Source organism: Brassica rapa, chromosome A02 (assembly GCF_000309985.2).
Source record: "Brassica rapa cultivar Chiifu-401-42 chromosome A02, CAAS_Brap_v3.01, whole genome shotgun sequence".
Taxonomy (NCBI): Eukaryota; Viridiplantae; Streptophyta; class Magnoliopsida; order Brassicales; family Brassicaceae; genus Brassica; species Brassica rapa.
In genome coordinates, this window is record NC_024796.2 from 1,971,694 (window position 1) to 1,993,847 (window position 22,154).

The window sequence follows — 22,154 nt, forward strand, 5'->3', positions numbered from 1 at the left end:
AAAAAAAATCACGTTTTCCACTTCTTTTTCAAAAACCAAACCGATATTAATATAAAAAAAAACACAAATAGAGTTTTGTACACGTATTTCAGTATGGAGCTCACAAACGCACTGAAGAAAAAACCCTTACACCACGAAATCAAAAAACGAAATAGGGTTCAAAAACGTTATTGAACATGAAAATGGTTACAATAATGATGATACAAAAAATAAATTGACTAAAAACGTCGTTAGAGATCCCATGACAAGACTTGGTTGTAACCGTAACTATCTTCCGACAACTCACCCCACGGTGGAGGATAAAAACAGTAGTCTACTGAGTCAGAGAACACAAACTCGTTTCCAACGTTAACGTAGTAACTCGGTCCGAGACTTGGCAGTTCCACGATCTCTCCCAGCTCCTCTGCCTCAGTCCTCGAGAGGTCCATCACTAACACAAGAGACTCAAACGAAGAAGTAGAAGATGATGATGAAGACGCAAACGACGTCGTTGGTTCCATCTGTGCTGCTTTGAGAGCAGCTGTCTGAATGTCTCTAGGGCTTAGCGAGACGGGTCTAGGGAATGACTCAACAAGTTCAGGGAAATTTAGTATAGCCGAGCTTCCTTTGATGCTCAAAGCCGCCACGTCGTGCGCACGCGCCGCCATCTCCGGCGTCGGGAACGTTCCGAGCCAGATACGTGACTTCTTCCTCGGCTCACGAATCTCGGAAACCCATTTTCCCCAGTTCCTCATCCTCACGCCGTGATAAACCGGATGTCTACCGGAATCTTTAACCCTTTTGGTCTTTTTAGAATTATCGGTTTGCTCTGCTTTGATCTCTTGGCTCACTAAGTCAGACGATGAGTAGGGGCTGTGAAGCTGAGACACTCTCTCCTTGTGGATGGTGTCGTCGTATTCATCAATGGACGTACTCTTTGAAACTGTTGAAACCATTTTGGATCCTGAGACTAATGCAAATATTAGAAAATGACGATTTGCTAGGGAATTGCACTATATTTTGTAGTGTCTAGATGAAAATAAAGGTTTGAGAACTATTCAAAATGAGAAAAGAAAACAAGGTAGCTAGTGAAGCGATGAAGAAACGAGAGAGAACCCAACTTTGATATAAGAAGAAGAAATGTGTTGGTAAAATTTTTGTCTTATCATTTCTTCTCAATCACTCAAAATATTTATAATGCATAAATAATTTTGGACGTGTTAGAATTGTGGAGAGGGAATGGGACCAAAACAATGCAATAAAGGGAATGGACCCAATGGCTCTATATTTATTTTGTTTTTTCGTATAGACCCACTCTATATTTTTTTATAAATATATTTATTATTAGTATAAATAAAACAACACACTGGCAGTCACTGTTTGCTTTGATATTTTTGGGGGTTTGGACACCACAATCAGAGTGACAATACTGAAGTAACTAGGCCAACGTCTTTGTCCCGGCCGGGTATGAAATTTGTATCCGTGGAGAACAAGGTGGGACAAGCTTTTATTTATTCATTTATCCTCTCTGTATTATTTGTGTGACACTGAAAACTTTACCCAAGTTTTACTATTTAATCGTCTTTTACCATGACAAGAACATTGATATATATATATATTACATTCGCATTTACATAATTATATACGTATTTGCATATGCATACTAGCTACTCGATGTATCTAAGAGATAAGCCATGATGACATTTTTCTTTTTGATTTAGAATTAACATATTACTTAGTTGCATACTTAATTTATTGTCTTCAGATTTTGAATTTTATTAGGCCCCAATGGGCCGTACAAATGTATAACGTTAACGAGCTTTAGGTTACGTAATGTACAAGCTGAACTCTCTGTATATTAGGCGCTGCCTCTTTGATGAATAAGACAAGGATCGATTTACAACCTCTAAGATTCTTGACATGGTATCAGAGCCAGGCTAAGTTTAGTTGTAAGTTTTCTAAGTTTGCTTGAGATTCTGGAGTACGTTTCAGAATCCAAGGAGAGAATATCCCCGGAGTCAAGAGCCAGGAAGAACTATGCAAATTCCTGGTGACAAAATACAGCATAATAAAAGGTTCTGTAATGCTAGGAAACTGAAAGATTAATGCAAGCTTTATATGCTAGTGATCATATATAACTAAGATTAATGCAAGCTTTATAAAAGGTTCTGTAATGCTAGGAAACTGAAAACAAGATTAATGCAAACAAGATGTAATACTAGTGATCATATATAACTAAGATTAATATGTATTTGTAGGTGTACTCAAAAGACAACAATCAATTAACAATATATTTATGAATAATTAGCAAAATGATAGAAAAACAAGGATAGAAAACATTGTACCTGTGTTTCTTTATTTTTTGGGTGATTAATATTTGTAATTATATAGGCAGACAAAACCAAATATCAATGTATTCCAAGTATGGTATTATATATGCATACAGACTGTAAAGTCCAAATATTTAAAAAATTCCAAAATAAGCCTTTTGGAAAATGACATTATCTTCATCTTCAGCTTCTTTTGATACAGGAAAGAGACATTTTCTTGCTTTGTGTTCTCCTCGTGGGATTAAAAATCGTAATTATTTGGGGGTGGTTCAGTGTGCTGTTTTCAGAATAAAGAACATTGATATATACTGTATATCGAAGTTTACTCAGCTCAGAAGAATAAGAATATGATTAAATTTGATATGATATGGAGGTTAGTCGTTTTTATTCCCTACTCGATGTACTATATCTTGTTTATGAATCATTGGGGAGCAACATAATTGCCAAAAGGAAGAAAAATGGAAAACCTCGAGGTGTAAGACATTTACTCTTAACTATAACACGTTTTTGCTTTACTACCACGTATGTGGACATTTACTCTGGGGTATATTTAATTTGAAATATAACTATTAAAATGATAAATTACATGTTATTTAACATAAATTTTTAAAATGATAAATTTTATGTCCATGATTATTATTTCAAGTAATGGACATCAATTTGTTATAATCTTCAGGTATTTTGGTGGAATTATTTAATTGAAAAAGTCTTACGATTTAAATTGAAAATATAAAATGTTTGAATTAAAGTTATAAAAACATTCACAATTCATCCAAAATAATTTTAACATTAAAAATCAAATAACTACAAATCTTTTTAAATACTATATTAAATACATCCGTAATAAAAACGTTTTTTGCTTTAGAAACTTTCAATGTATGTGGACATTTATTCTTAATTAACACGTGTTTGCTTTACAAAGTTAGTGGTCACCGAAACACGCAAATGGTTGGCGTTTGGATTCATTAATTCTACGAGTTTAGTTATGGGAGGAATGTTAAGCATGACAAATTTTGGAAAACATTTTTAAATCAATTTCGATCTTTCTCATTCAAAACACTCCCATTTACTAACTATCCAACTTTATTTGACTATACAAGATATATGTTTATATGCACTATAAAACGTATTTAAAATAATTTATTTTATATATTTATAATTGATGTTATCAAAATTTTGTATCATTTTCATTTATAAAAATGATCTGAAAAGGAGTGTATATAAGAAGATATTCAATGATAGTGAAGATATTGAGTGTCTGACTATCACAGCTTCAGCCCTGCTTCTTGTTTGTCACATGCGATTGCCTGGCTCACGATATAACCACACAGTGTCCTTGATGAGTAACTTCCAAACGAGTTATTGCAGGCAAAACGTTCCGAATTTGATTTGTAGGTAATAATTTTGTCTGTGTAACTAAAGTTGTTTTAGGTCCTCTAAGAGCGTTGTATATATAGCCAAAATATGTAAAAGTTGTTTAAGATAATATTTAAAAGTGTATGTTTTGAACTGTCATTGTGTATAGTTTTATTTGTTTGGAAATTTGAACGGGATGATACTACTACGAATTTGAGTTGAGACATATTGTAGACGTACGTACGTGTTATGGATTCGTATTTTTAGGGTTTGTTCATTGGTATAGCCTAATTAATTCTAGTGTACTAATTAATATAGTTTTCTTGAGTTGTTTGTTACAATATGTGGTCTTGTTCTGCTTTCTTTACATGTTACAACACAAGTACAAAAGACTGTAATCAAAGTTAGCATCAGCTTTTAATAAGCATGAAGTCTATGAGTCTATCAAAGTCGTACGGAGATTCGTAATCGTATAAAGAATTGCTCAACGTACGCATTCCTATTGAAAAGACTGGGAAGTGTTAGGTTAGGAATCTACTAAAGCCGTGTCTCATGTTTCTTTGCTTCTACACAGACAACATTCTGAGGATTCTTACATAAACAATCTTTCCTCACTTATTCGATGAACAGTAAGAAATAACTAGAAGGTTGTTGATCTCATCCACTATTGGATATGTGTCTCAAATAACGAAATGAGTCATTTAAATTTGTATAGTTTACACTTTCCTTCTCTTGGGGCTTAGGATGAAATCATCATCATCGTCACTATCATCGACTTTTTTCTTCTTTCTCGCATCCGAACCGCTGTTCTTGGACGCTGATGGTCTTTGAGAACTCTCTGGTTTACTCTTAGAATATGATGGCGTCGGTTTAACCGGTGTTCCCATTCGGATTTGCTTCATCTTCCTTAGCTTTTTCTCATGAGCTCGCTTTGCCTTTTCCGATGACAACATTCCATGTTCCATTAGCCTGTTAGAAACCACGATATTGGCAAGAAACCATTCAAGTTTTATGCTAAAATGAGCCAAGAACACTACATTAAGCTCATCACATAGACTTGTCAATATAATTTTTTTTTTGTTTTACCAGAACTCAGCCATTTCGCTTCCTGGTATTTGTTTCGATAATGATTCATAGAATATCCTCAAGGGCTCTCTCTGAAAATTCAAAAGACAGAGAAACCAAGAATCAAGAACATGATTACAAAGAAACTTAATAGAGAAAATATTTAGAGATATGCATTAACCTCTTCAGGAGGATCATATTTTTGTCCGGCTAACGAATAAACCTTCTTCTCTCTTTTGACTTTACCTTTCGCCAAGCTAGCTGCTGTAGATGTTGTTGCTGTGGATTTAACCGAGCTTACAGCGTTCTTGAGCTTTGCCTTCATAAAATTTTTGCAGAAAATATATTACAAGTTGGTTGTATGATCAACCTAGAAACCCAAATATCCGAAATAACGTCACGATGTAGAATTTACGACATAATTCAAAAATTTTTTTTATCAATATTCAAGAATCTTAGGCGGTAACTAGACGTTTTATAGATCCGATCTGTCATCTCCCACTGAAAAGTTCTATCTACAATGGATCTAATTAAGTTAACAATAAAACTTTCCCAAAATTTATATCTAACAATTAATTTCTTAAAGGATTTGAGATTGATACCTCAGATTTAACCGTGACGGTGGAAGCAGAGGATCTGGGTTTGGTATCCGACATGATCGGTTTGCTTGTGGTCGCGATCTTCTTCTTGTCCTTAAAAGACGGATCGATCTTGGCTCTGGAAGCATGAGAAGAAGATCCATCGCGTGGCTCGTTCTTAACCGAACTGGGTCTCGTCTGTGTCGCCATAAGAAGATCCTGAAATTCAGCTCAACTACTTTTTCTGCACGATAAAGATTCTTCCGACAAAGTCTTGCCGCTTTCGTAGTTATGTAATGAATTGGTAAAATCAATACTATTAAATTAGGATCATGACCCATTGATATATGTTGTGTCCAACTATTTAGTCTTGGTGTATTAGGCACTGGATCCACCTATCAATATATATTCTGTTCGTATATTTGTTCACTTTTTGATAATATACGAGATTTTATTTCCTCAGTAAGCGGAATCCACCCCCACTACTCCGGATACATAGTGACGGTTACAATATATATAAATGAATATACATAACACATAGGTTTACCAGGTTTATAAGTTATATGCAGTTTGTACAAACCCAAATTTAATAAATGGATATAAGTACGAGGCCTGTAAATTATATGGAGTTTTTACAAACCCAAAGTAAATATATATGTTTTCAAATACACTGTTCGATCACATTATTATTTAGGGATAAATACATGTGATGTTTCAAAATATATTTACTGATGTTACATTTTCATAAATAATATTCCATCACAAAAAAATAACGGAAACTTGGACAATGATAAATTTTATCCGCCCTTTGAAATTCCATCACATATTATATTTTCTTATTAATGTAGTTACGATTATATTTATTACTCGTGAAATGGATTATTAATGACATTAAATTTTTATAAGTGGACTTTGAATAGAAATTAATATTCATATAAACTCATTTAGTTTAACAGGTTCTAAATAGGCTATTCGACTAAAAATATTTATTAAATGTGATTTAATTTAAAGTTAGTGAAGACCATATTAACTCATTTACATATATATATATATATATAATAGAAATATTAAAAATTAAAATTTTCAAACATTTTTAAAAAAAGTTATTCGGTTTTCGGTGCGGGTTGGATTTGATATTAGTATTCGGATATAACAGTATAAGAGCCATTCGAGTATATAGGCCAGGTCTAACAGAGTATGAGATTTTGATTTTTGGGTCGATTCCAAGTCGGTTTTTTGGATAAATATTCTTGACTAATTTTGTTATGTAACTATTAAGAAAATATAATATGTTGCAAATTTTAGGAATAAACTTTTAAAATAACTTCTAAAATGCATATGAGACAAGTGTATAAATTAAATTAATATTAAACATGATATGATTACAAAATAACACAAATATAAAAATTAAATTTTTCAAAAAATTAAAACAAAAAATATACCCGTCCTTTAAAGGACGGGTCAGAATCTAGTTGAAAAGTTAAAACATCAACGGTTCTGCTGTTCCGTTTTAACGGTTATTTTAAATTTACATGATGAGTTAATAATTTATCACGCGCCATGTGATACCATTTGTAATAAGTTCTTTATTTAATTGGAATTTTGTTCTATCTTTAAAGACTTTATTTTATTGAAGATTTTCTGTGGATAATTAGAAAAGAAATAAATCCACTAAAAATCTGTAATTAATAAAAAAAACTTTTGTACATCTCAAAATTTTGATACACTCATATGTTCAGGCCATTCAAAACGTAAACGTTGGCAAGATCAAACGAGAAAGAGGAGAAATAAACGTTGTGTGGTTTTGTGGAAGTAGTGTTGCACAGCATGCCATTCTTTTATTTTACTCAAAAACGGTGTCGTTACGGTTAAACCTCGTGAAAACCCCTCTTCTTGCTCGCACTTGACCTAGAAAACAAAATCAAACTTCCTCCTGCTTCACATTATCGGCGAAAATGGCTTCTCGATGTCGATCTCTGTCCAAACCAGCGTTCTCAATCTTTAGATCCGCAACGAACAAGCCCTCTCTCCGACCCAAATCAGCTTCATCGTTTCTCGGCGTCCCTCCTCCTTCGCCTGGACTCGCAAGGTTGTTAACTTTTTTTCTTTCTCATTTTCAAATTTTGAGCTGTGATATAGTGTTCTGGTAGCTCTATGATGGGTTTTCTTCAAGTTTGCATTTTTCTAAGGGATTAGTTTGTAATTTTGACTTTCGACAGGCCGATTGCTCAGCTGGGGTCGCTTCAGTCGCTGCTTCCGTTGTACAGCGCGGTGGCGTCAGCTAGGCTGACATCGTGCCTGGGGATCGATTCGATGAATTCAAGGTCGTTGTCTCAGGGTATGATCTGCGGTTCGAACCCAGGAGTTTGATTATTCTCCCTAATCTTTTGTGTGTTAGTATAATCTGTAAGCAATTACTCTTTTTTTTGTTTACTCTTTATTCGAATCTACATGTTTTGTAGTCTTAGTAGCATCTTGATTCCCATCTCTGCAAATCTATTGCGGTTTTCAGAGTTTTCATTTAGTGTAGAAGACTAGTCCTTTTTGTTGAACTATATTAGTGATTGCAGAGACTTATTGAGTTCCTTGGTCAGTGGTCACGTAAACACAAATAGGTTCTGGCTTTTGAAATAATTGTTTTTGGCAAAAGAATCTTGTACTCGCTTGATGATGAAAGACGCCACATTGGTGGTGTTCTTTCTTCTTGTTTCTCTCTTCTTCGAACTTCTTGTAGTATTTTATTGAAAGCAACTTATACAATTATGTTTTTGATAATGGCCAGTGTGCTAATCTATTTTTGGTATCTCTCATGATCCTTGCAGAGCTTGGCTTAAGCGTGCCTCGATAAGAAGAGATCAGACTTGAAGAAAATGGATTCATTTAAGATGGAATTCTCCCTAGTTTTTTTTGTTGCTTTGCTGGTCTAATTCTGTCACTCAGATCAGTTTCTATTTGTCAGTGTGATGAACACTCTCTTTTCGTTTCATCCAGTTAAGTTGAGAAATATGTACTCTTCAAAACATCAAGATTAAACAATCATAGTCTTGTATTCTTCGTCTTCCTGAACTACTAAGCCATTTTTTTGGAATTCGATTATTGATTTAAGCGTTTTCATTCAAAAGAGTAGTTATTCAAAATTTTCAATCATTTTCAAGATGAGAAAGTGCATGTGCACACATATCTCTTGTATTATTCTAAAGGTGAACCATAACCAAATTGGTTCCGAATAGTTGGTTTCAAATTTTGTTACCTTAACCAAATATAAAACCGAAACCGAAAAATAATCGAACAAAAATTTTTAAATACCCAAACCAAATTTATATTCTAGAATCGAAAAACCAAAAACTAAAATAAACCGAACCAATACCGGAAATGCCAGGTAAGTGTGTGACAAATGACATGAGATGCCCAACATCCTCTAAACAAACACCTTGCCGTTTCTTACTACACAAAAACAACGTGACGTCTACTACCTTCTCAAACCATCCTCTTCTTCTCAGACTCAAAACTAACTCGCAACCTCTCCACGATCCCTTCGAAACTCGCAAGCACAAAAAAATGGAGAAGAAGCGTGAAGGAGGAGGAGGAGCAGTCGAAAGAACGAGCCAGATCGTATCAGATCCCTACTACTTCCTCCACTTCATGGCCTTCTTCTCCTACCTCCCGATCCGCGCCTCCGCCGCACCCTACACCTCTCACCGCCTCTTCGACAGAGAACTCCAAGCCTTTCTAGCCTTCCTCATGTTCTCAGCTATAAAGGTTTGATCTTTGATCGAATAATTAGCTTTAAAAAGTCTCGTACTTGATTTCGATTGTGGTTGGTAGATGGTTAGGGAGGAGACGTGGGAGGCTTTCGTTGCTGATAGCTTTCTCTACGCTAAGGTATGTGATTACGATCTTTGTGATTACGATCTTTGTGAGACTTTGCTGATACAGAGTGTGTCTTTGTGGATGCAACAGATCTTTCTTATTGGTGTTTCTTTGGTTATGGATTATCGAGTTGCGATCTGGTTCTGTGTCATTTTCTCAGGTGGGGTCTTTGTTGGTTTACAGTTAATAAATACTATTAAAAACAAAAGCTTTTTTGAGTTTTTATTATATATATGGGAGATGCAGATTTGAATGTTGCTTAAGTTTTTATTTGAATGTTTTTTTTTTTTCGCAGTTGTGTATCTTTTAGCTCAACAGCCAGCGTTTAGTAAGTTAGGTATGTGAAGGTTCTAAGTCTTTTGCTTTCTTTGAAATGGAATCAGAAGTTGCATTTCTTATAAGATTGTTTGATTGTTTGCAGGAACTGCGAAGAAGCTGACACCTATGCAGTTGGAGGATTTGCTATCAGATGGGACCACAACTAAGTACTGGTTGGTACGTGGCTAATGGCTTTATCTTCTTCTACTAGATAATGTTGTTACTCTTTCCTAGCTAGATGATGGGGTTGGGACTGTAGTTGATACATTTGAAAAACCACTCAGTAGTTTTTAGGTAACTTAAATACTCCTTCCATTTCATTTCAAGTGTCAGTTTTCAGTTTGTGCACACAGATTAAGGAAACATTTAATTTTGTATATTTTCTATATAAAAACACAATTATCTATACACCTAACCATATTTCAGTAAATAGAAAAATAAATTGTTAAATAAAATTAATAAATTTTGCATTGAAAGTCCAAAACAACACTTAATATGAAACGAAAAAATTTCTCCACAACTTACACTTAATATGAAAGAGCTTGCAGTAGCTTCCATTATAGAATGGTGTCTATGAAGCTAGATATAAATACATATAACGTTCCTTTATTGTTATGCATTTAAGTTTTGCCTTTTTTTTCCTTTCTTCTTTAATGGTCAATCAATAAAGACACAAGACTGATCTGCAAACATCTCTATCAGTTAAAACCATACTAAATTCCACGAAGATTGAAGTTTTGAGATTTTTACATATGGTGAAGAATAATCATGTTTAATACTACTATAGTTTTAAAATGATTCAGTTTATTTCAATATTAATTGTATTAATTAATGTGGGCAAAATGGGTGAACAACCTAAAAAGTTACATTGAAAACACATCTATCTTTGTGAAACAAATAAAAATCTTGGTGGAACGGAAAGAGTATATGATACTTTTGTGATGATGAACCTTTCACACCTTCTGCAGATAGAATTCTATGCATGTAGTTCATCAAAGTGTGTTCGTTCAAGCCGCTGCTTTCCCGAGCTCTCCATCACGTAAGCTTTGTGTTAGAAAAGAACATCACCCATTTCACTGTTCTTTTCTTAAGAGACACACTGACACACTAGTTCAATTCTTCAGGTACTCGAATAGTCTTTTGTCTTTTGGAACCATAGACCTTGGACTTTTCCCTAATGCTGCATCAAAGTTCGGAATATCTCTTGCCGGTAATAGTCCTCCACGAACTAAAAAAAAACACAGTGAGCATCTGTTGTGTTAAAGAACTGATGTGGTGTGTTATAAAAATATAGGTGGAATGTCTCAGCTTCCAACATACATATTATATGAAAAGGGTGTAGAAGTTCATCGGTTCCCAGACTTTTATGTTGACGCTGCACCGTCTTTACCCGTAACCAAGGTTACAAGCTTCTTTACATAAGTAGATTTCAAATGGTTGCATTACTTCTCTTATGGCTTTTTTTGCTTTGGATGAAATGCCTTAAAAGAGATGGTGTTATTGGTGATGCTGCAGAAACTTCTGTGTCAACATTTTGAGCTCGATAGGCTTCTGCTTGACTACATCAACGGATCATAGCCAGAAAATACGACGATATGTAGATGGCTTCTCGTGAGAAGAGCAGTATGAACACATGAGCCCGCCATGGGGACTATGAGAGGCAAACATTTTGGTCTCTCGCATTCTTATAATGGGCATTTTTTAGTGAGGCTGGCCTGAGGAAACGATAGATACTGTTTGTGTGTTATAGAGAGATAAGAAGATTATGCTAAAATTCTTGAATTTGATTGATGCTAATGAAAACTTCTGAGTTTCTAGTACCTTTCGTTTTCAGTAAGCTTTTTTATTCTTTGCTTGTAGTGCTTATCAAACAAAAAACCATCTTCTATCTTTGTATAAAAAATCAAATATATAAAAAAAATCAAATATATTATATTGGAGTGAAATGCAATGGTCTCTATGATAAAAAGGGTCAACAAGTGAAATCCAATTACCTCTCAAGTACGCACCGTTTTGCTAAGAGAGAAAACGGGCGATTGTGAAGGCGACAACGAATCTCGATCCTCGGGGTTTTCCGGCGATTGTGAAGGCGAAGGAGATGGAGTCAACGGAGACTCCAGGCGATCCTCCGGCTCCGATTGTTCCGGTGATGCAGAGATCTTGGGTTACGGTGGCGAAACAGCAGAAGGGATTGAAGAGTTACGATCTGGAGATTTCCGTTTTGGAAGGAAAGCAGTCGGTAAATGTTCCATCGGAAATTGTAGAAAAAGCAAATCCTCTGTGGGATGACTTCGTGATAGCGCGATTCTTGGAAACGGCTCCACACGTTGCGAAAGTGCACATGATCCTTAATAAGATCTGGATGTTTGGTGAGAAATCGATGAAGATTGATGTTTATGAAATGGATGCAGTAACGATGAGAATCAGGGTCCCAAGTGAGGCGATAAGGGGGAAGATCATAAGGCGAGGTGTGTGGAATATTGCTGGGATTCCCATGGTGGTCTCTAAGTGGTCTCCGGTGGTGGATAAATCAGAAGGACAACTTACTCCATTGTGGGTTCACTTAAGCAATGTCCCGATGAGTATGTACTCGTGGGAGGGATTGAGTTTCATCTCGAGTGCGGCTGGCAAACCAGATAGACTACACCCGGAGACGATAGCGTGCTCGAATTTTGAGATAGCCAAGGTGTGTGTTAAAGCAGATTTATCGAAGCAGCTTCCAGAGAGGATGAATTTTAAGATAGGAAATGAGGAAGTAATGGTGGAGTTTGCATACCAAGGGTTACCTACAAAATGTAGAAGCTGTGGAAAGTGGGGGCACTCAGATATAATCTGCAGCATGAATAAAGAGGAGGGAGAAATACATGAAGTTGAGTTATCAGAGGGAAAGAGAAGACAGGAAAAGGATGTTGAAGAAGGTGGGGATGGGAATGAAAAGGAGGTAGAGGTAGAAAAAGATTTGGAGGTCGGAAAAGATATGGAAAAGGAAAGGAACTTACAGGATACTAGAGCAATGGAGGTAGTGGAGATAGTTACTGAAGTTGAAAAAACAATAGAGAAGAGTGGAGTGCAGGAGGGTAATGGAAGCGGAAAACTAAATGAGAGCTGGCGGCAGGTTGCAGAGAGGACCATCAGAAGCCCTTGGAAGTCACCTAAAGAGTTACAATTTGGTCAGGTAACAATAACGCCATCGAGGTATGCTGCTCTGCAAAACTTGGAGGATAGTAAGGAAGAAGATACATCTGAGCCTAGCGAAGATGTAGTGGAGGAGGGCAATGGAATTGAGAAACCAAAAGTAGTTGAATCTGAAGGTGGAAGACAGATATTACCGAGGAACTCAAAGACGTTTCATAAAGTTCTTTCTGAGACTGTTATTTCAAGAAGTGAGATTGGTGTTACAACAAGGGGTTCTAAAAAGCATCATTAATGGGGGGGTTCTTCTGGAATATAAGGGGTTTCAATAAGTCTATAAAGCAGGAGGTGGTTCGTAATTGGAGTAGAAATAATAATATGCAGTTTGGGTGTTTGATTGAGACAAGAGTAAAAGAGAGAAAGGCGAGAAAGATAGTAAGTGAAGTTTTTGCAGGGTGGGACAGTATGACAAATTATGAGCATCATAATTTGGGTAGAATTTGGGTAGTATGGCAGCAAAGTGTGAGGATGAGCCCTGTTTATAAAAGCAGCCAGATCATCACTTGTTCAATTTTGATGGAAGGTGTGGAAGAGGAATTCTTTTGTTCGTTTGTCTATGCTGCAAATGGTATAGAGGAGAGGAAAGAGTTGTGGGACGACTTGAGAAGTCACTATGACTCACCGATGTTCAAGGATAAAAATTGGATGATAATGGGAGATTTTAATGAGATTCTGGATATTGAAGAACACTCTGGTTTTGCAAGTTCACCGAGACTGCCAGGGGGTATGCGAGATTTTCAAGAGATTGCCAGCTATTGTGGTCTAACAGATATGGGGTATCAGGGGCCGAAGTTTACATGGTGTAATAAGAGGGAAGAGGGGTTGATATGCAAGAAGTTGGACAGAGTGCTGATTAATGAGAGGTGGCTTCACTCTTCAAGGGCTTACTGTGTATTCGAACCTGGGGGTTGCTCCGATCATCTGAGATGTAGAATCCAACTAGTGGTAGAGGAAACCCGGAAAAGAAAGCCGTTCAAGTTCACAAACTGTATAGCTAAGATGCCGGAGTTTCTTCCTTTGATGGAGGAGAATTGGAGGGGAAATGAGGTTTTGTTCCACTCAACAACAGCTATGTTCAAGCTCACAAAGCAATTGAAGGCTCTAAAACAGCCGCTTCGTTTGCTTTGCAAAGAGAAGTTAGGAGACCTGCCAAAGAAAACCAGAGAAGCTTTTAAAACCTTATGTGAGAAACAAAAAGCCACTTTGGAGCAACCTCTAGCGAGCGCGATACGAGAAGAAGCAGCAGCTTATGAAAGATGGCAACGGTTAGCTTGCTTGGAGGAAGAATTCTACAAACAAAGATCGAAGTTACATTGGCTTGATGTGGGCGATGGTAACAATAGGGTCTTTCACAATGCGATAAAAGTTAGAGTGGTGCGAAATGGTATACGAGAAGTAATGAGAGCTGATGGTACATTGGCTAAGACTGATGAGGAGATAAAAGTTGAAGCAGAGGGTTTCTTCTCACAATTTCTGAATGCTGTTCCTGAGGACTTTGAAGGAGTAACAGTGGAGAGACTGCGAGAGCTGTTGGGTTTTCAATGTAGTGAGATTGATTGTGGAAAGCTAGTGAAGGAGGTGACTAAAGAAGAGATTAAAGAGGTTCTTTTCAAGATGCCAGGGCATAAATCACCAGGGCCAGATGGGTATACCTCAGAGTTCTTCAAAGAGACTTGGCAGATAATTGGAGATGATGTCACTATTGCTGTCCAGTCTTTTTTCATGAAGGGGTTCTTACCGAAAGGTCTTAACTCTACCATACTGGCACTGATTCCGAAAACCACAGAAGCAAAGATCATGAAGGATTACAGGCCAATCTCGTGCTGCAATGTATTATATAAAATAATATCAAAGCTCCTGGCAAATAGATTGAAGGGTATTCTGCCGAAATGTATCTCTTGGAATCAGTCTGCGTTCATTAAGGAGAGGTTGTTGATGGAGAACGTGCTGTTAGCTACAGAGATTGTGAAAGATTATCATAGAGAGGACATATCTCCAAGGTGTGCAATGATGATCGACATATCAAAAGCTTTCGACTCTGTGCAATGGAGCTTCCTACTCAACACACTTCAAGCTCTTGGTCTCCCTGAGAAGTTTATCAAATGGATCTCACTCTGTATCACCACAGCCTCTTTCTCTGTCCAAGTTAATGGCGAGCTGGCTGGGTATTTTCAGAGTAATAGAGGATTGCGTCAAGGATGCTCCCTGTCTCCTTATCTGTTCGTTATATGTATGAATGTATTGTCAAAGATGTTGGATGAAGCAGTTGCCCGAAACCTGATAGGATTCCATCCGAAGTGCAAAAACATTGGTCTCACTCACCTTTGTTTTGCAGATGACTTAATGGTTTTCATTGAGGGCTCTCGAAGATCTGTGGAAGGGATATTAAGAGTTTTTGAGGAGTTTGACAAAATGTCGGGCCTGAAGATAAGTTTGGAAAAATCTACCCTGTTTATGGCGGGATTCTCAGATCAAAAGAGAGCAGAAATCATAAGTCAATTTCCCCTAGCATCTGGAAATCTTCCTGTTAGATACTTAGGCCTGCCATTGCTCACAAAGAACATGTCAGTAAATGATTTTCTTCCTCTAGTTGAGAAAATTAGAAAGAGGATTGGATCATGGACAGGCCGCTTCTTATCTTACGCAGGCAGATTGCAACTGATAAATTCAGTCATCATGAGCTTGGTAAACTTCTGGATGGCAGCATTCAGGTTGCCAAGTGGTTGCATTCAGGAAATAGAGCGAATCTGTTCGGCTTTCTTATGGTCTGGAGTGGAAATGAACAGCAGGAAAACAAAAATTAGTTGGAAGGAAGTGTGTAGAACGAAGCAGGAAGGAGGCTTGGGTATCAGATCCTTGAAGGAGATGAATGTAGTTTGTATTTTGAAGCTTATTTGGAGAATACTAGCTGCTAAATCTCTTTGGGTCAGTTGGGTTAAGATGTATCTCATCAGGAAGGGTTCATTCTGGTCCATAAAGGATACATCGCAGCTGGGCTCTTGGACATGGAGAAAAATACTGAAGTACAGGGAGAAGGCAAAGGAGCTATATAGAGTGGAGGTTAGAAATGGTGAGAGGGCGTCTTTTTGGTATGATAAATGGTCTCCTCTTGGTTGCTTAAAAGACTTATTGGGTAATGGAGGTTGTATAGACATGGGTTTAACAGAGAATGCAAAGGTTGCGGATTGTCGTTGTCATCGAAGAAAGAATCATCGATTTATGATCCTTAACAGAGTAGAGCAGGAGATAGAGAAGTTTAAAGTTAATTGGAGACAAGATGAGGAAGATGTCTATCTTTGGAGAAGTGGGAATAATAAATTCAAGGAGAAATTCTCTACTGCAGAAACCTGGCAGCAAATCAGAGAACAACATCAACAATATGATTGGCATAAAGCTGTGTGGTTTAAACACGCAACACCGAAGTACTCTTTTGTGGTCTGGGTTGCTTTGAGAGACCGTCTGTCAACAGGTAGTAGAATGGCACAATGGTCTGCAAGTGTTGACACTTCTTGTATCTTCTGCCAAGTACCGGTGGAAACAGTTGATCACCTATTTTTTGAATGCTCATACTCAAAGCAGATATGGGAGAAACTAGCGAGAGGTGTGCTAAGGGATCGATTTACTTCGAGCTGGTCTGATATTAGGAGAATAATTGTTGATGAGGATCAAGAGAAAATGCTCCTCTTTACTATCAGATATGTATTTCAGACTGCAGTTCACAGCATTTGGAGAGAGAGAAACCGAAGAAGACACGGGGAGGCTGCTTCTCCATATGATCTAGTTGCAAAGCTGATCGACAAGACCATGAGAAATAAATTCTCAATCATTCAAAAGAAGGGGGATAAGAGGCTGGCAGGAGGGTTACAATATTGGTTTTCAACAAGATAATACTTCATGTGAAGGGGACTTGAGCTACAGGTTTGAGAAAGGGATAAACTTTTGAAGGCTAAGATTTGCTTGGGGGAACCAGTAGGAGTGAGAGCTGGAAATCCAGTAGGAGTGAGTGCTGGTAAATCCAGTAGGAGTGAGAGCTGGCTGCCTAGTAGGAGTGAGAGCTAGGTAGAGTTGAGAAGGAGGAGAAGAGATGAGGAGGTTGATGAGCTGAAGCATGATTTTCTTATTGATTTTATAAAACTTGTATAGAAATCTTAGGAGAAAGGACACACATAGTTGTAACAAGGTTTTTTCTTTTTGAATTAAATTTAACATTCAATTCAAAAAAAAAAAAAAAAAAAAAAAAAAAAAGGGTCAACAAATGAAATAAAAGGTAAAATTTTGAAAACGTAGGAGTTGGTGAAAAAAAAGTCGCATATTTGGTTGGAGTCGAGAGGATTCGTCATGTTCTAGAAAATGAGCTTTTATGGACTATAGACGCGTCTTTGGCACATATTAGGTTACTTTGTTTTGTATAAACACAAGAAAATAGGTTTGGAACGAACATACACAAGGGGAGACAATAAGAAATAATATACAGGTCAAATTGAAAAGTCAGAGAGTAACAACAACAAAAGGCGAGCGGCTACGTTTTTGTAAACTTTTGATGATGGGAAACCACATTGCTTTCGTACATGTCAAATGAATTTTTTTTTTCTTTTTGTAAAATGACTACATGTCAAATGAATTGTTCACAAAGAAGAATAATATGATCCCAATCAATGAAGATGGTCCGGCTGCCAAATTTGATCCTTTGAGGCATATACTCAAATATACAATAATGAATTATTCTTTTCCGAATTGTCACTCAATGCAATTATTATCATTTGTTTTACACATCAAATTATATCCAATAAAATAAAAGGGAAACGGACCATTTATTTAAACAATTTAGAATTGTATAATAGCACCAAGTTTACAAAAGCCTCATTCATATTCTATCATTACGTTTTGCCACTTTTGTTCATCCCATTACAAAGATAGATCCCTATCAAGGACCACTAATTTGATTTATTTACAGAGACAGAATTCATATTATCTTAATGGACACTACTTTTATTTTCTCAATCTATATTATAATTTTTTTTTTTGAGAAATGAAATTCCACATCTTACAAAGTTTAATCACATAATGAATTGAACTATATGTAATCTGCATACTCTATTTCACTAAACATACCAGAAAATCAGAAAATCAGAAATGCACAAACCCACTTGCAGTTATCATCAGCCTAAATTGAATTTGATTTTAGTGCAGTTGTTTAAATAAATAAACGACATAAAAAAGTATTACAACAAGAGTAACAGACATAAAAAGAGGTAATGGAAGAAGAGAGGGACCTACACGAAGGAGGATGCTCCGTCCACGTTCTTCTCATTTTGACTTTCTTAACGACTTTTCATACTTCTAATTAGAAAATGGTCATCTTCCTCAGCCTATATAAGCACACGATCCTCCTCTTCTGAGTTTCATCATTCATTACAAATATCAATCAACCAATATATTTATCAAAGCTCATCAATTTTCTCCTTAAAGCTTGCAAATTCGATATGGGAAGTACTCCAGCTGAAGTACCATGCGACGTTGTTTCCGACAACAGATCCGGCCTAGGAGGTGGGATCTCCGACGTGTACGGTGAGGATCTAGCCACCCTGGATCAGCTCGTTACTCCTTGGGTTTCCTCTGTCGCCAGGTTAACCATTCATCATTACGACCTTCATTATAATCTTATTATGAAATAGATTTTAAAGAAACTTAATTTGTGGGGAAAATGAAACTCTGTTTTCCAGTGGATACTCGTTGATGCGTGACCCGAGATACAACAAGGGACTTGCTTTTACTGACAAAGAGAGAGATGCTCATTACTTAACTGGTCTTCTTCCCCCTGTTGTCCTAAGCCAGGAAGTTCAGGTGACTTTCGTGTGATTTATATACAAAAAAGCAATGTTCTTAAAATCAGTCGATTATAGCCGAAACTGTTTATTCAAATTGGTTTAAACAGTTCTAAATTGATTAAATTAGTTTAAATCGATCTAAATTAGTTATTATCTATTTAATCAAGCGATAGTGTTAATGCAAATCTATAAATTTGTCTAATTTTTTTATATATGTAATTTTTATAATTCATTAAAATAATAAATATCAATATATGTTAAGGTCTAGACCTCCCTTAAATTCCGAATAATCAGCCTAGTCACTAGTCATCTAAGCTCCTAGCAATTTTTTGAACATTGCAAAAAACAACTAACTTTGATTTTGGGTTTGTTTGTGTGTTAACTTGTGGTTTTGTTATTTTTTTTATTAGGAGAGGAAGCTGATGCACAATCTGCGCCAGTACACTGTTCCTCTACAGCGTTACATGGCCCTCATGGATCTTCAGGTGATTCATTGTTCCCAAATGTTTAGTAGTAGATAATATGTGTCCAAAAGATTTGTAGCTCATGTATCTGAATCTTTCAGGAAAGGAACGAGAGGTTGTTCTACAAGCTTCTGATTGATAACGTCGAGGAGTTGCTTCCAGTTGTGTACACGCCAACAGTTGGTGAGGCTTGCCAGAAGTATGGTAGCATTTTCAGGAAGCCACAGGGTCTCTACATCAGCTTGAAAGAGAAGTATGTTATCATTAATCACTCTCTCTATTAACCAGATCACTTCCATTTTGTTTTCATAGAGATACTAAACTGAATGTATGTTCTGTAGGGGAAGGATTCTTGAAGTGTTGAAGAACTGGCCTCAGAGAGGGATCCAAGTTATCGTTGTTACTGATGGTGAGCGCATTCTCGGTCTGGGAGATCTTGGTTGCCAGGGAATGGGAATTCCAGTGGGGAAGCTTTCTCTTTACACAGCTTTGGGAGGAATCCGTCCATCAGCTGTAAGCACTTAAACAACAAGCTGCAATATTTTGTGCCTTAGTATTATTCTATAGTTGTGTGTGATCTTAAACGCAAAACCTGGGTTTTAAATGCAGTGCCTTCCAATCACCATTGATGTGGGTACAAACAACGAGAAGTTGCTGAATGATGAGTTCTACATTGGCCTTAAACAGCGGAGAGCAACTGGCCAGGAATATGCAGAGTTTCTACATGAGTTCATGTGTGCTGTGAAGCAGAACTATGGAGAGAAAGTGTTGGTACAGGTGAGCCATATGATCACTTCTTCTAACAAATACTCTCTCCGTTTCAAAATGATATATATTTTAGAAAAAAAAATATTTTAAAAATTTTCAATACATTTTTATTAGATATATTTTTTTTACATTTTCAAAGATATACTTCTGCTATGATTTTTTTTTGTTAGAGTTGTTGATGTTCTGTTTATAACACAATACATATTCTTCATTTTTCAGTTTGAAGATTTTGCGAATCACAATGCATTTGACCTTCTGTCTAAGTACAGCACGAGTCATCTAGTCTTCAACGACGATATCCAGGTAAGATTGATCTCTTTCTTTACATTTTGGGTTCAAGTGTCAGAGAGCTAATTCTATTTATCGTTTTTGATTAATTGGCAGGGTACTGCATCAGTGGTGCTTGCTGGGCTTATTGCTGCTCAGAAAGTGCTTGGTAAAAGCCTTGCTGACCATACCTTCTTGTTCTTGGGTGCCGGAGAGGCTGGAACCGGTATTGCTGAGCTAATTGCTCTTAAGATCTCTAAAGAGGTAAGAAGTTTCTTACATTTGTTCTGTTTTTTTTAGCTAAGAATATGTGATTGATCTTATCGTTCTTGTTTTGTAGACTGGAGCTCCTATTGATGAGACACGTAAGAAGATTTGGCTCGTGGACTCCAAGGGACTGATCGTTAGTTCGCGCAAAGAATCGCTTCAGCACTTTAAGCAGCCATGGGCCCATGAGCACGAACCTGTCAAGAACCTCATTGGTGCTGTGAATGTAAGCAATGAACTAATCTTTAACTCTCTTGATGTTAGGCTTTTTGTTTTATTAAATCTTTGTTGAATCTTTTGTCAAAACAGGCAATCAAGCCAACAGTTCTCATTGGAACCTCTGGTGTGGGTCAAACTTTCACACAGGAAGTTGTTGAGGCCATGGCTACCAACAACGAGGTTTCTTTCTTGTTATTACTCTTTGCTCTCTCTCTCTCATAAAAAGATATTAATGCAATTGTTGCTAATACTGGTATTGGTGTTGGCTTTTATAGACACCGTTGATTCTTGCTCTCTCAAACCCTACTTCTCAAGCTGAGTGTACCGCAGAACAGGCTTACACATGGACCAAGGTATATTCATTCTTCTCTCATATATCTGAAATTGATTCATGTCCTGATTATAACAAAATGTAGTTTGCATTGAACCGTCTCTCATGTTTCTGATCATAATTTATGCTTAAAAAATAGGGTCGTGCAATCTTTGGAAGTGGAAGCCCGTTTGATCCTGTTGAGTATGATGGCAAAACTTACTTCCCTGGCCAGGTTTGTGCTATTTCCATATTGTTTTCTCCAATTTTCAAAAAAATCGCTAGGCGGTGATTAAATCCTTTATAGGGGATAGACCGATTTTGAAAAAAATGTTTTGTTTAGATCCGATTTGCCGCCTAAACCGATTTTTAGAACATTATTTTTCGCTGATCAATTTGTGTTTCTGTGAGACAACCTGAATGCTTATACTCTACTTAACTTCCACAGGCAAACAACTGTTACATTTTCCCTGGTCTGGGTCTTGGTTTGATCATGTCCGGTGCCATTCGTGTCCGTGATGACATGCTCCTTGCAGCCTGTAAGTATACATCACTTACTTTAACATTTTCTGTGCACTATATACCATAGAAGTAGATCGCAATAAAACTCGTTCTAACTGGTCTCTATCACTCTGTCGAATTAACAGCTGAAGCATTGGCCGCTCAAGTCACAGAAGAGAATTTCGCCAACGGTTTGATCTACCCGCCATTCTCAAACATCAGAGAGATCTCTGCTAACATTGCAGCCAGTGTTGCCGCCAAAACCTATGAGCTTGGTTAGTTCTCTATTCATTTACACTCGTTAATGAAACTGTCTTTGACTTTATCAAAGAAACTGGGTGTTGATGATATATTTTTTGTTCTTGTGGTGTATAGGATTGGCATCGAACCTGCCACGTCCAAAAGATCTGGTGAAGTTTGCAGAGAGCTGCATGTACAGCCCTGTCTACAGAAACTACCGTTAAAAGAAGTTTTGTCAAAGAAACCTCAAGATTCTTATTGTATTCACAAACATTTATTAGTTCCTGAGAGATTTGCTTAACTGTTATTGCTGTTTGTTTTGTTTTCCACTTCTTCTACATTATGATATGTTTTGAGTACTACTCAACTCCTTTTGTCCTTGCTTCTTGTGTGATCAATAATAATTTAAAATTTTCCAATAATAATAATTGTCTCAAAATCTACATTTTCACAACTCACACAATCAAACTTTGTATTAATGTTGTCTTGGATTCTTTTGTAAGTTATGGCTGATGAGTCCTTAGCTTAAACCTTTAACCCCCCCCCCCCCCCCCCCCTCCCCCCCCCCCCCCCATCTAGTGTTTTTGGTCGAAATATATTAA

At 36.8% G+C, this 22,154-nt stretch overlaps 5 protein-coding genes across 7 annotated transcripts; 3 read left to right on the plus strand and 2 right to left on the minus strand.

Moving 5' to 3' along the window:
• Window positions 1–24: 24 nt before the first annotated feature.
• On the minus strand, window positions 25–3,920 carry LOC103850784 (dehydration-responsive element-binding protein 3-like). The gene has a single exon (XM_009127571.3). The coding sequence runs from the start codon at window positions 933–935 to the stop codon at window positions 231–233; it is 705 nt and encodes a 234-aa protein (XP_009125819.1). The 5' UTR covers window positions 936–3,920; the 3' UTR covers window positions 25–230.
• Window positions 3,921–4,167: 247 nt separating this feature from the next.
• Window positions 4,168–5,678, minus strand: LOC103850785. The gene is made up of 4 exons (XM_009127572.3): window positions 5,333–5,678; window positions 4,912–5,049; window positions 4,752–4,822; window positions 4,168–4,634 (listed from the first exon to the last, which is right to left on the minus strand). The coding sequence occupies exons 1-4, from the start codon at window positions 5,516–5,518 to the stop codon at window positions 4,382–4,384; spliced, it is 648 nt and encodes a 215-aa protein (XP_009125820.1). The 5' UTR covers window positions 5,519–5,678; the 3' UTR covers window positions 4,168–4,381.
• Window positions 5,679–7,087: 1,409 nt separating this feature from the next.
• LOC103850787 lies at window positions 7,088–11,316 on the plus strand. 3 transcript variants are annotated; one of them, XR_004455753.1, is made up of 11 exons: window positions 7,088–7,397; window positions 7,528–7,697; window positions 8,131–9,067; window positions 9,134–9,190; window positions 9,269–9,338; window positions 9,474–9,515; window positions 9,600–9,673; window positions 10,465–10,535; window positions 10,621–10,706; window positions 10,791–10,897; window positions 11,012–11,316. XR_004455753.1 is itself a non-coding variant. In XM_009127574.3 (3 exons), exons 1-3 carry the CDS (start codon window positions 7,264–7,266, stop codon window positions 8,154–8,156), a joined length of 279 nt encoding a protein of 92 aa, XP_009125822.1. In that variant the 5' UTR covers window positions 7,106–7,263; the 3' UTR covers window positions 8,157–8,424. The 3 variants fall into 3 exon arrangements, 1 of the variants encoding a protein (XP_009125822.1); XR_004455752.1 differs by having other exon boundaries at window positions 7,108–7,397; window positions 7,528–7,714; window positions 11,012–11,283; XM_009127574.3 differs by lacking the exons at window positions 9,134–9,190; window positions 9,269–9,338; window positions 9,474–9,515; ... (3 more) ...; window positions 10,791–10,897; window positions 11,012–11,316 and having other exon boundaries at window positions 7,106–7,397; window positions 7,528–7,646; window positions 8,131–8,424.
• On the plus strand, window positions 8,624–11,318 carry LOC103850788 (thioredoxin-related transmembrane protein 2 homolog). The gene is made up of 9 exons (XM_009127575.3): window positions 8,624–9,067; window positions 9,134–9,190; window positions 9,269–9,338; window positions 9,474–9,515; window positions 9,600–9,673; window positions 10,465–10,535; window positions 10,621–10,706; window positions 10,791–10,897; window positions 11,012–11,318. The coding sequence occupies exons 1-9, from the start codon at window positions 8,681–8,683 to the stop codon at window positions 11,072–11,074; spliced, it is 957 nt and encodes a 318-aa protein (XP_009125823.2). The 5' UTR covers window positions 8,624–8,680; the 3' UTR covers window positions 11,075–11,318.
• Window positions 11,319–18,037: 6,719 nt separating this feature from the next.
• Window positions 18,038–21,977, plus strand: LOC103850789 (NADP-dependent malic enzyme 2). Its single transcript, XM_009127577.3, has 15 exons — window positions 18,038–18,314; window positions 18,412–18,532; window positions 18,927–19,001; window positions 19,082–19,233; window positions 19,322–19,493; window positions 19,590–19,757; window positions 19,968–20,051; window positions 20,133–20,279; window positions 20,356–20,508; window positions 20,592–20,681; window positions 20,777–20,854; window positions 20,972–21,046; window positions 21,260–21,350; window positions 21,459–21,587; window positions 21,688–21,977. The coding sequence occupies exons 1-15, from the start codon at window positions 18,172–18,174 to the stop codon at window positions 21,774–21,776; spliced, it is 1,767 nt and encodes a 588-aa protein (XP_009125825.1). The 5' UTR covers window positions 18,038–18,171; the 3' UTR covers window positions 21,777–21,977.
• The last annotated feature ends 177 nt before the right edge of the window (window positions 21,978–22,154 follow it).

Excerpts from the sequence above, each read along its gene's own strand:
- LOC103850784 (XM_009127571.3), bottom strand. The coding sequence starts at position 935 with ATGGTTTCAACAGTTTCAAAGAGTACGTCCATTGATGAATACGACGAC.
- LOC103850785 (XM_009127572.3), bottom strand. The coding sequence starts at position 5,518 with ATGGCGACACAGACGAGACCCAGTTCGGTTAAGAACGAGCCACGCGAT. Across the intron at positions 5,050-5,332 it reads CCGTCACGGTTAAATCTGAG|GCAAAGCTCAAGAACGCTGT; the intron begins GTATCAATCTCA and ends AATTTTATGAAG. Across the intron at positions 4,823-4,911 it reads AATATGATCCTCCTGAAGAG|AGAGAGCCCTTGAGGATATT; the intron begins GTTAATGCATAT and ends TTGAATTTTCAG.
- LOC103850787 (XM_009127574.3), top strand. The coding sequence starts at position 7,264 with ATGGCTTCTCGATGTCGATCTCTGTCCAAACCAGCGTTCTCAATCTTT. Across the intron at positions 7,398-7,527 it reads CCTTCGCCTGGACTCGCAAG|GCCGATTGCTCAGCTGGGGT; the intron begins GTTGTTAACTTT and ends GACTTTCGACAG. Across the intron at positions 7,647-8,130 it reads TTCAAGGTCGTTGTCTCAGG|AGCTTGGCTTAAGCGTGCCT; the intron begins GTATGATCTGCG and ends TGATCCTTGCAG.
- LOC103850788 (XM_009127575.3), top strand. The coding sequence starts at position 8,681 with ATGCCAGGTAAGTGTGTGACAAATGACATGAGATGCCCAACATCCTCT. Across the intron at positions 9,068-9,133 it reads TCATGTTCTCAGCTATAAAG|ATGGTTAGGGAGGAGACGTG; the intron begins GTTTGATCTTTG and ends TGTGGTTGGTAG. Across the intron at positions 9,674-10,464 it reads CCACAACTAAGTACTGGTTG|ATAGAATTCTATGCATGTAG; the intron begins GTACGTGGCTAA and ends CACCTTCTGCAG.
- LOC103850789 (XM_009127577.3), top strand. The coding sequence starts at position 18,172 with ATGGGAAGTACTCCAGCTGAAGTACCATGCGACGTTGTTTCCGACAAC. Across the intron at positions 20,280-20,355 it reads CTCTTAAGATCTCTAAAGAG|ACTGGAGCTCCTATTGATGA; the intron begins GTAAGAAGTTTC and ends CTTGTTTTGTAG. Across the intron at positions 20,509-20,591 it reads ACCTCATTGGTGCTGTGAAT|GCAATCAAGCCAACAGTTCT; the intron begins GTAAGCAATGAA and ends TTGTCAAAACAG.